The 12,744-nt window shown below is 36.8% G+C and overlaps 1 protein-coding gene across 1 annotated transcript in view; it reads right to left on the bottom strand.

The window, feature by feature from the left end:
- The window catches only part of ST18 (ST18 C2H2C-type zinc finger transcription factor), a 210,571-nt gene that overhangs the window by 93,371 nt on the left and 104,456 nt on the right, over positions 1-12,744 (bottom strand). Inside the window, exons 2-3 of the mRNA XM_043539630.1 lie at positions 7,315-7,421; positions 434-488 (exon numbers count right to left, since the gene is read on the bottom strand). Of these exons, the coding sequence (XP_043395565.1) occupies positions 434-488 (55 nt within the window). The 5' untranslated portion in view covers positions 7,315-7,421. The remainder of the gene's footprint in view (positions 1-433; positions 489-7,314; positions 7,422-12,744) is intronic.

Genomic DNA, 12,744 nt, shown 5'->3' with positions numbered 1-12,744 from the left:
ATTTCTGTTCCCTCATACAGGTCATTTATAGTCAATTGATGGCAATGAACAAACTGTTCTTTTACACGGTTGATAAAGTTTAGCATATTATTCGCAAGAGGTCATTCAACTTCAGGCAACTCTGCTTCCTTTACTAAACCTTAATTTGCATGATGAAAGGCATTTCTTTACAAAGTAAACTATATCCTTAACGTGCTTTCATAAATATTTGTATTAAAATAACATACCTTAGAAAAATATTTCCTCTTTTCTTTAAACCACAGCTAATAACATTTTGCCTCTTAATGCCAGCAGTCTGTGTCCCGGCTTGATTAAAAAAGCTGCCCTAAGGAAGCCATATACACTCTGACTACACATTAGGGGCTGTACACAGGAACTATCATATTTCATGGTGTGATGGATACAGGGTCATCAAACGTGCTTTCTAACTCACCCTTGGTTCCTTTTGAGCGTGTTCGCAGCTTTTTATCTTCACCATCTGCATCCATCTGTAACATTAACACAACATCTTCAGTTCCTTTTTGCCACTGAGAAAGAAAATCTTCAGAATGTGTTATAAAGTTTCCAATGCCCAGACAGTAATGAAAAGGAGAATAACCATGCCTTGATAATGCTGTCACAAAGATAAAAACTCATCTCTGAATATCTGATAAATAATCCAGAGGAGATATCTGTAATGATGAAATTTGTTCACTCAAGCAACTAGTCAGAGTTACTCTTTAAGATTTGATGCCAATACCTACAGGTGTTTATTGCAGATGTAAGATTAGACACTGTGAAATGCTATTCTTGCTGCTTTCAGGGGTTGCTACAACAGAATTTGAAATTTAAATCTTTACTGGAGGATGGGAACTAGAGAGTATCAGCAGCACCTGCAAATACCTAGCGCTAATGTTGTAAGTTAACATTTCTGAGTGTCTTCACCAGAACTATTTCTTGAGCTATCAAAGGCAAGATATATACTGTGAACTGTTAAAATGAAACAATCAGCAAAATGTTTTTAAAACACCTCTCTAAAGCAATATTAGAAACATCATCACTATGTGGTATTCTATATTTTTCATTCTATCTGCAGTAATAATAACATCGTAAAAAGGTTTTTACCCAAAAGAATCGCTGATTTCACACACACATGCATGCAAGCATACACACAAAGAAATACTTTGCCAATGAAATGAGCTACATCTTGGGTACCAAATGGGCCAAGGAGGCAATGCACAGATTTGGATGAAGGACAACCTAGAGCTTGGGATTCTTATTTGATATTGAATCAGGGCTAGGTTTCAGGTTTTGATTTCACATCACTTAAATATTGTGAGCTGCTGTCCTAACATTTCTGACTGAAATAACAGAAACCTTGTAAGACCAGCTGTTCTCTTGACATTTTTGGCTACATACAAACCAGAATCAGAAATATGCACCTTTTGGTCTTGGATCTAACCCAGAGCCAAAATTGTACGGACAGATTTTCAATCCAGGGATTTTATTACAACCCCCTGAAATTCTAAAGAGATGAAGATTTGATGTTTTGGTGTGGAGAGTCACAGTGACATACAGCAGATTGCACAACAGTGTAATTTTCACCAAGGATAATGAGGGCAATCTTTAATCTTTCCAAAAATATCATCAAACATTTAGGGTATGATCCTTCAAGAGGGGGCTTGGTGTAGAAGACTATGCAAAAGAGCAGGCACTCCTAAATTTTTATTCTATCTCTGTTAGTGACTCACTGTTTGTCCTTTAGCAAGTCACAGAATCTCTGTGTGACTCAGTTTCCCCATCTCTAAAATGGGGATAATAAAACTCACTGTGGAAGAATCCACTATTCTGCTGATTAATTTGTTAGGCTCAAATGCAGCTCCCAGCACCTGGTTCTGGTATCTGAACCAGGAAGTAGGGAGATGTGTAGGAAGAGTTATTTTCCCATAGGCCAGGACACAGCAGCAGTGTCAGTCTATGGAAACCACTTAATCCCCAATAGTTGAAGTAGCCTATGCATGGGCATTTGTGCACCACTAGCTACAAAAAGTGGCAAGATAAAAATCCATGTAGCAGTGGATTCCCTGGCTCTTCCTTCCCTGCTGTCTCACTGTGCACTGTTGTGCAGGGGGCTTCATACAGGAGGGAGGGAGGGGATGCTCAAAACAGCACTGATTTTTGCTGCATACAGGCCCTCAGAGGCATTGAAGAAAGGGCTTACCATTTTCACAATGCTCTGAAGATGTAAAGATGCTTTAATATTAAGTTCCTGGAAAACAGACAATGGAGACATTTTCAAGGTCTTCTCTGAGAGACCCATAGGCAACAGGACTGAATTTATCTAACTTAGAAGGAGAACGGCCTGAGTCAACTCTTTTAAAGGTGAAAACACTTTCCTAACCTGGCCCTTTTCTAACTCATTCTTACAGATGACTACACATGATATGTGCCATATGACCTCGTACTTCTTTACAGGAGAGAACACAGTAAAGTACTTGAGCAGATATTTGAAAATATTAGATAAATACTTGAACAGTGCTGTTGCTTCTACCTGTGCTTGGGAAATCTGAAACTAAAATGTATAGTGATCAAATATGCAGCAGTAAAACCAAAAATATTACATTTCATATGATTGTATTTACAGACCATACTTGCTAGGAGTAGGGATTAAAATGTTTTGGGGTTTTTATTTAGGAGTGGCTGAAGGCTCTCAGTAGTTGTTACAATTCTCAAAACCTGAGAATGAGTGGGTTGCAATGTGACTGCAATGGTAATGGGAAACATGGCTCTGTTCGCTGATGCTGAGTTGTGATTGAAGGCACTGACCTGCCATAGACTTATAATAGGGGAGCAGGTGTGGCAATGATGGACTTTAATTTCCTTTAATAAACCTTTTATGTGCCACACTTTTACTGCCATTCTACACTCTCCAAGGTCCTGCACATAATAGGTTCATTACTTTTGATTACTGTAGTCTATTGAGACAAACAACTCCAGAACACACTATATATTATGTTCAGTTAAACCAATATAGACTATTTATCCATTGTGCATTATTTCACCTGCAACTCTACAGACAAAATTAACAACAGCTCCTGTAAGCTAAAACTATTAAAACCACTGGTACTCCTTTGTCATCATTTCATAATAAATACCAGACCAATCACTATGCTGCTCTTTTAATTATGAAAAAAAAAAGGTGTCCCCCTGCTTCTACTGAACAGCAGTTACTTGGTTCGAAATAGCATGTTTCATGATGATGAATATTTAAAAACCACTCAATGAGTGAAAACCAACAATAAAATCAACGTCGGTGATTTTTTTCTATTGCTTTTCTTTCTTTAAAATCATTTAAATTTCTGACAGATGTTTAAACAGTTTAAGATTAAAATGGTTAGGCCTGTTTAGGATGGTGCACATTGCATTCAAAAATCATCATCATCTTACGAGTGTCTCTGTTGCATGCAAAGTGGTTCAACTCGCCAAAGTCCCTCGTGTTAAAGTAAAAATGACACTAAAATCAATATGGATAAAGCCGTGAAAATAATTAATATTTTGCAGGTACCTTCTTTCTCGAGCTGAAAATTTCCAGGTGATGTCCCAGTGCAGATGTTTATTGTTTTTTGATAGTTTTTTTCCCCAGAGATCATTTGAAATAGGCAAAGGCAAAAATAAAAAGTTCATTGTTTCTTACTTTCATGTCTTCTGTTTTTAAGTGGAAGAGCACTCAGCAGATACTCAACCATTCCAGCCTTTTAATCAGCTATGGCAAAAAATATGAAACAATGTTCTAAATGCGAACGTCTGCCCAATAGCTTTAGAGCCAACCTTTTCCTCTGCAAGCAGTTTTGAGACATATCTTGCTATTGCTACATATACTAACGGCCTGTTTCTTTACTGTGATGAAACCAATGGGAGTTGAGAGTGGTCAGCTCAGAAGGCACTCATGGCCACTAGAACCAAATGGCCAAAACAGCCAAAGAAAAATTTTATATACAAAATTATATACCTGGCCTTTATGTTTTAAGGCCAAGGTTCTTGTTTTGATCTTAACTAAACTGTTTTCCTTAAAGTTTGTTACAGATTACTAATTTCACTAATGCTTTTTGTACTCAACATGCAAAAACAACAACAAAAAACTATTTGGGTTTTTTTTGCAGCGTATTGGTTGGGACATGAAGTTATTTGGGACCAGTAAATATGCTCCCAGAAAACTGACCGGGGTTACTGACCAGGACATCTGAACGCTAAAGGGAATTCATTTTTATGAACAGACAATTGCACAGAGTCAAGAATCTCTGACTTTATTAATGCAGTAGCAGCATTTGCCCTTACTATTCAGATTGTTTCCGTGTTCCTGGTTATAGCAGCCAAATCCTACTCACCTTACTCACACAAGTCTCAGAGAATCGGATTACTTGTGAGTCGATCATGTGAGTACTTGTATGAGTGAGGCAACAAGGATTTAGCTCCAGTTTTTTGAGAAGGTTATAATTTGGTCCGAGGAAATAGCTCATCTTGGAAGCAGTTTGTTTATTTTTTACAAATGTTAATATAATACTTTCAGAACTCCCTAAAATAGTCCCTCCAGTACATTAGTTGGGAAATGAGAGTAGTGTGGGGAAGCTTGCATTGTTGATGTAGGTAAAGGATGAAATTCACCTCCTGGGGAGAGCTAGCACAAGGTCTATGCACCACTTAAGTCCTATTTTAATCTCTGCTCACGGATGAATTTCACTGAGAGAGCTTGAGACTCCTAGAGTGGCAGGCTGCAACCTTTCATCAGATTATATTTAATAAAATCGGAAAGAAAAGGAAGGAAACCATCTCCAGTTTTAGCTGTAGTCCAAATAAATAGAAGATTCCAAGACATCTTTTAACTAAAAATACCTCTGACTTTGAAAAGCAAATTTGCCAAACAACTTGTCCAGAGCAAGTTTTCATTGATTGTGATATGTTTGAAAGAAATAGCAGCCCTAGGATTAACTATTCGCATACACATTTTCAGTGTATATTTCAATATACATTCCAATTCTCATATACATACACATGCAAACAGAGCTAAAAGATTTATTATTACTTATTCAAGATGTTTGATAAATATGCTTTCATACAACAGACCACTAGGATCCATTGGCACAATCATTTTCCTATTAAAAAAAGTCCCTCTGAATACTTTTAAGAGAGTCTCTCTCTCTCCATTTTTTGATTTACAATGGTGACAAGAACTAATTCCATTCCTGTCATGATATTTTAAAACGGGACTATTATTTTTAGGCAATCATGCAGTGTTATCTCTCATGAACTTACTAGCAGGCGGGCTGCAAGTATTCTCATGAAAAGTCAAACATTACGAAGTCAGACTCTGCAAAGCACTGTGACCAGTAGCATATGTGTGCAGTATTGTGCCCCATGGTGATCTAACAAGTGTGAAAATTACTCATCCTTCCACAATAAATAATAAACTGTGACAACTCTGTCTTGTCAGTGCTCTTTGCGCTGAGGTTGTGTGTTTCTTTCTTTTTTCTTTAATAGAAACTACCTTTTAAAACATACAGACAAACAGGAAATCATTATGGCAATTAAAAAAAATAAAACAAAACCAAAAGCCACCAAACCAAACAACAAGAAAATCCCAAGGGAAAACTCAAGTAGGTTGAAGAGTGAGCACCAGCCTTTGACTACCTTTTGGTGTTTTAGGTTTGTGTCAGTCTTATTGTCATTTTAATATAATTTCTGATGTCCCTCCCAAAATATTAAATTCTAGAGAAGCTTACTACAGATATACTACTCTCTCTGCAGAAATCTGATTTGTGCAGTGAAAAAGAAACATTTCATACGTTGGAGTATTGCTAGAGTAAGATACAATTACATAATTTTCAGGGATATGCCTGTATTGAGGCCTAATCTCAGGTTGATGAACCTAACAGAAGAGGACTTTTTTTAATCTACAGGAGGAAAAAAAAACCACATACACACACATTAAAGAGTGCTTTTCAAGACCATTTCAGAAGGCATGTGATTACTCCTTTTTGACAACATGCCCTTGATTTTGACACATGTTCCTTTACCTTATAATCCTATCCTTGATTCCTCTATGAGAAAGTTGTTTGGCATGGAAGCGATTGCTTTAAATGTGTTCCTCCCACAATAATTAAAATAAATAAGTGCAAACAGTAAATCTAAAGCTGAAAGCACATTCAGTTGCAGACTACATAATATGAAATCTATCCAGGATACAGGGTCTTATGCAGAGGGCCAAATGCTAGGTATGTTTTTGAGAAGTAAGATGTTTTTCATATGGGACGTAATACTTGAAAATGAACTGCAACAAAACAAACCTTAGACGAGAGACAAGCTTGGATAGCTTGGTAATGAGGATGATTTATTTTGATTCTCACTTCTGATTTCTGAGTTGTCACTGCTGTTGTATACTTCAGCCATGCAACTTTGCACAACTGGCAGTGCTGAATATAAACCAAAGCCATATGTTTATGTCCTTTTGCCAAACGACTACAGCAAATAGTTCCATTATTCCCTTAGGTAACCAACGTGTGCCAAGGATTTCTATTAGTCTGCTTTACCAAGGCATCAGAGGGCAGAGTCACAGCTTTATGAAATTAAAGGGCAACTGCCAGCTTTGTGTTTTTAGCACAAATTTATAAAATTTATCCTGCACAAAGATTGCTTGATTCAAGCTGAAATGTGATGCTATTTTTTTCACATTTAGGAGCTTTTTAACCTGAAAAATGTTGAATTTGATATCTTCCTTCTATATCTTAGACTACACCTGGTGAAAAATATACTAAGTTTTAAGAAATTGTTTCTTTTAACAACATTGTAAAAAACTGTGAATTACATTGAAGAGAAAACTACTAAGATACCTAACGAATGGGACAAAGCATGTGCCCCCATCTTATAGAAAGAAGGATTTAAAAAAAAAATAAAATCAACATGTATTATCAAAGCAGATATTTTATCAACATAAGTCATATCTTTCAAGTGAAATAAAATGGTATGTTTTAAAACATATTTTCAGTGATGAAAGGTTTGTGGAGATCAGAAAATATTTCTGCATCTTGCCAATTCATAAAGACAGAGTTGGGTTTTGAAACTAAAGAGCAGAACTTTTACTTATTTAAAATGTTCAGATATTTGACTATGGTAAAACATTGTTATACCTGAGTCCTGCACACTGGTATATTCTAAATACTAGCCAAAATTAACACATCTGCAATGGAAATAGCAATGCTACAAATAGATCACATATTTTCCTGAGCTTAATACAGAAACATACTTTGACTGAAGTTCATTTTCATGAATTAATTCGCCCACCTTTGCCTGCTTCCGGGTGAAATTCTGTGCAGATTCCAAATGACCAGATCCGTCACTCTGACCAAGGTACCTTTTCTGATTTAACAAACTATCCTGAAATTCATTCTCTGAAAGAAAGAATGCAGATACACTACATAAAACACAGATGAAGTGGGACTGATTTACATCAAGTGGGGAAAATATCCAGGTGCACCACTTTCTTGCATAGTATTGTCGAGTTACATTGTAAACACACAAAAAGGTGCTGCTGTTAAAGGGGGCAAAATAAAAATCAACTTTCTTTTTAAACTACCTTTGGCTAGAGTGTTAATGCACTCATCCAAAGCTTAAGAATTTGACCCACAGCAAGAAAAGTTTCCCATTTTACTATATTTAAAAATACAAATCCATGCCTTTATATCACAGAAGCATGTCTCTTCAGAGATTTCTTATAACTCCTTGTTAAGAAAAACAAAGTTTTGGTAGCTGGTGTGGAATGGGATGTATTCTAAACTACTGCAGGCTTTAGTTGCAAATTTGCTGAGTGTTCGTTAATTATTTAAAAGTGCTAATATTTTAAAATATTTGCATTATGCCAGTGTTTCCTATATAAACAAACTTAAGGAAAGGAAGGAAGTTTCCCTGATCCCGATTTTACAGCCTTTCTCTGAGCAAATTCCCACTGACATCAAGGGGCGCTTTGAGTGAAGATGAGCTGCAGGAGCAGGGATATGTGGATGTACAGTACTGCAAGCCTTATATTCAAAAGTGCTGAAAAACCTATGGCTCCTGAAGACTTTAGTAAGAGTTCAGAGTAGTGGTGCCTATGGAAATCAAGTCCTTTGTGCTCAGTTATTTGCATACAGTCTATCACTGCCACTTCTGCCCCTGGTGACAAGAATGACGTCTTTTCAGTTTAGAAGCACTTAAAACTTCTGAGTTCCTTTTGAAATACTGTAAAGTGTATTTAGTCAGTGCTTGCATGATTAGCGCATACAGTACAGCCTGATGGCAAAATTTATCCTCCAATGTTTGGAACTTCAATCTCAAATTTGTCTATGCAGTTGACAAAGTTTGATGAAGCCTTGTCAATACAATTTGAATATGTCATTTGAAAAACTGGAAGACTGTTTCAGGGTGACTGGGATTTATTTAACAGCTAACTTATGTCTGACTCTCAGTAGATCAAGTCTTGCCTTAAAATCCTATCAATTGCTTTAATTAAAATGAATAAAACTTTATCAAGTAGCAAAATAGACAACAAAATAGCATAGCGGGAAAGGGGGGAATGATAAAGAGCCCAGCAGCAAAAAGGATTTTAAGCTATTATAACCAATAAGTTGCTGGAGAAGGTGTTGTTTACCCTCATAAGCCTTTTTTTTCATTATTCTAGTTCAACAGCAGTTTAAAAAAACACAAGAGTTTTAAAGCTTCCCACCTGCCTTTTCCTCTTTGTTTGCAGCACACTAACCTAAAACAAAAAGATCCCTGAAAACAGACATATGCTGGTGAACAAAGCTCTTTCTAAAGCCTGAAACTTAGCACCTTTTTGTCTAAAATCCTATCATGTTATGTATTTATTAGCAATACATTTTCCATTTATTTTCTCAAAGATTGCCAATAAAGACCTAAATCACATAAGGGAGTAGCTGTAAACCCTCTGAGTTCCCTAATGTCAAACTCATTAGCATTCGAATAACCACACAGCAGCACATCATCTGCACAATTGCAATTTTTTACTACTTTTAATAGCGTTTCTCAAAGGGCTCATTTTCAACTTTCTTCAGTGGTTAGTTGGTTCTCAAGGGAAAAGGAGCTTCCTGACGCTCACAGCTTCCACTCAACAACCAGGCCGTTTGCTGTCAGATGCATCAGCCCTCTGCCCTAACCCCATCTGCTGTCTCTCTCATCCTGAGGGACTGAGAGTTAAGACAGCACAGCTGAGATCCTCTTGGCAAAGTGCACAAAGGGCACAAAAATATATAACTTTTCACATTTACTTTTACATAATAACTAACTATATTTTTAAAAAAATCGTTGTTTAAAAAGGCTCTGTGGAAAAAGTGCATGCAACAGTGCAATTTTCTATTTGATTCCTATCTGCCTTGTGTTATAGACCATCATTTATCTTTATAAACTAGAGATTATCAAAGTAGGATAACAATAAGACTATAAAACACACAACAAAACAAATTATAAGTTTTAATTACAAATATAACTTTATCAATAAATAGTTTTAGACGTGCTGGCCCTCTGTTTCAAATAACGAGGGACTAACCACCATACAGCTGATTCCTGGGTAAGCACACCCTTCTGGAGAAGATATGATATTTCTTTAAAACTGTAATATATTGTAATTCAGCCGTCACATTATCAACAAGGTATGTCGGATTACATTGTGTCCTGGGATATGACATACCTAATGTGACGTGATGTGTGTGTCATCTGTGTCACCAGTCCAAAGAACCTCTTATATTTCAAATACAATGCTAGGTAGGATCAGATATTGCAGGTAGCAAATTATTTCTCTTATACAAAGGATGGATTATGATTTACTCCAATACCTAGCTCTTCGATAGTAATTTGGTGAACAACATATTTATTTCACTATAGAAGTGTAATCAATAGCCTTTTTTAATCCACTAGTTCTAAGAAAATTAACTATGGGCCAAATGCTGAGAGACAGTACAGAGCCCAAGTAAAAGAGTTTTAGGCTGCAGTGCAGGTCTGAAAGATGATATCCTTTAACCCAACCCATTAGGCAATCTCTGCAGCTGGCCAGCAGCCTCTATTGTCCATCCATGCTGGAAGAAAGACAGGAGGCCACAGATATAGATGTGGTTTAATTAAGCTGAACTGTATTCACTTATAATATCTGGGAGTACCTGGCATATATAATGGAAATGCCCTGTTAATCTGTTTCTCCAGGTTCTTACAGAGGCATCTATCACCATAGTCCCCAAGCACCTCCCAATGAAGGGGTCTGGCCCAATCCATCCAGGCTTTGAATGAACCCACTGAACCAAGTCAGTGGAGAGCTGAGGAGACTTATCATGGAGATCCCCTCCATAATGTGCACAGGACTGGAGATCTACTGCATGAGGTCCTCACTACTGTCAACACCACTACTACCCGTGCAGCTGAGATAGGATTTCTAACTGCATATGAGCCTTATATACCAGAAAGGATATATGTCACAATAAAGGGCAAATGGACACTGCAAATTCAACTTGAATGGTAAAATCTACACACAAAAAGGATGGAAAGAATATTTCATTTCCTTGTCATTCTTACTGCTTCCAGCTGAAGCAAGTCATGGCTGAATCTTTGCTACTAGTCTTTTTGTTTATAGCCACTTCTAATGCAAAGCATAGCGTTGACTCCAAAGTCCAAACCTAATAAGATCCATGATTCATACCAGAATGCTGATAGAAATCACAGCTTGGACTGTGATCCTGAAATCTGATCCCTCGGCCCCTGAAGTGTCTCACTGATCTCAACGGGACTGTGCACATGGGTAAGGATCCAGTCCCTTGGATCAGATCGCAAAATCAGACCCTTCATCATTTCTAAAAATGTTGATTCCTCAGAACTTTAATATGAAGAATAAATATGCTGAAAATGTAGATGTAGAAAATGTGAGTTTGTTTTCTCTGTCAGTATAGGCAATGTAATACACAAGCTGTACGATATCTGGAAGGAAAATATTCCCTCTGCACATCAAGATTAGTTTGCTACTGATGAATCTGATTTTCCTTCATTTACTGCAACCCTAGATGATCAACTGTAATGATGAAAGTATTAAACAAATTGTCATCCAGAGCAGTTTGTGAACATTCAACCTAGAATAAAAAAAATATAAAAGGAAACAAAGCCCACCACATTTATCAGTGTAATTTAAAAATAATTATTCATATGTATAATAAGAGGCAATGGTCTCTCTTTGCACAAGTAACATAACATATTCTAAGAAATTTAAAGATCTATAAATTCCTCAACCGTTAAACTTGAAGAGGCAAGATGCAACAGAAAACAAAATTCTAATCCATTTGATTTATTCTGATTTAGGCCCTGGTACTGCAAAGGCTTAAGCATGTGTGGAACTTTACACAGGGCAGTAATCTCATTATCTTCAATATTATGCACACACTTATGTCCTGTTTCAGCAAGATGCAGAACCATGTATCAAATGTTAAACACATGAGTAGGGCTGGTGGTTTCAACAGCATGACTCATGCACATCAGTTTTGGCAGGATCGGGACTGTAGATTGGAATGTCCTTGGGGCAGAGAACTTGTCTTTATCCTAGTTGTATTAAATGATCAGTGCACTTTTGCGCTACATAAATAAAAATCCATTCTAATTAGATTGGTGCTTTATTTCCAAACATCAGGCTTAATTTTGTTTTACCTATTACTGCATTGTGATGAACATGAGGTCATTTTGCCTGTGCTGGAAAGCCTTATAACAGCAGCATTTGTCCTTTCAATACCTGTAAAAATATACCCTCCGCCCTCCTTCACTCGCTCTTTTAAACACTGCAGTAATTCCAATGCCATGTGCAAGATCATATTTCGCCTTGCAGAAGGGTTTAACTTTCACCTGATTTAAGCAACAAAATATCCCTCAAAGATGCCTGAGGCCTCACTGTAATTAACATAACTGCATTTAGATGTTATTCATGACTGATCATTCCAACACCTTGTGCAAAAAAAAAAAAAAAGAAAAAGGTTGCACGCTGTAAATGTTATAAACATATTCAAATAAGCTTAACACAATCTGCCATGCTTATTTCTGCCTAGATCATGGACCAGTGAAATGGTTAATGCAAATGGATTTATAATTTGCTTTGGGGGGCCAGTTTCTTCTCCTTATTTATTAGCCCAGCTGATGGGGCAGATTTGATGAGGCACTTCTGGAATAATTGAGTCATCACACAAAGAAGGCTGCTAGCATTCAGAGTGGTTTTATCAGCAGCAAGCAGGCCTGATTACTGACAATTACACTCTGATCCGGTGATGGAGGAGAAAGAGCCAACGAGTGGGAAATGTCCGTGTTTCTATCCAGGAATAATTTCTACATTCATTTTACATGCTAAGTGTTTCCTATCTCTGCATAATAAACTGTAAACAGGAATAGATGGCACAATGTCCCTTAATATTTCCTGGTAATGAAGACACAAATGTACAGTGAGTGCTGATAAATATAGATGAAACATAAGCTATTCTCTGAGTCTGTATTGTTACCTTTAAAATAAATTTATTTTGGAGGTAAAAGCATAATCATAGCTAATGCAAAAAAATGACAGAAGATTGAAGCTGTCCTTGTAACTACACAGAAACTTTGTAAAAGTCCTATTAATCACTGCTGCTTTAGAGGTTCACAAGCTGAAGGTGATACACAGGAAAGTACATCATTTTGTTTCTCAACGGTCAACTATGTAAGAACTCT

The sequence above is a fragment of the Chelonia mydas genome, chromosome 2 (assembly GCF_015237465.2).
Source record: "Chelonia mydas isolate rCheMyd1 chromosome 2, rCheMyd1.pri.v2, whole genome shotgun sequence".
NCBI classification, from domain to species: Eukaryota; Metazoa; Chordata; order Testudines; family Cheloniidae; genus Chelonia; species Chelonia mydas.
Note: the sequence above shows the minus strand (reverse complement) of the source record. Positions and strands in the feature narration are given on the sequence as shown.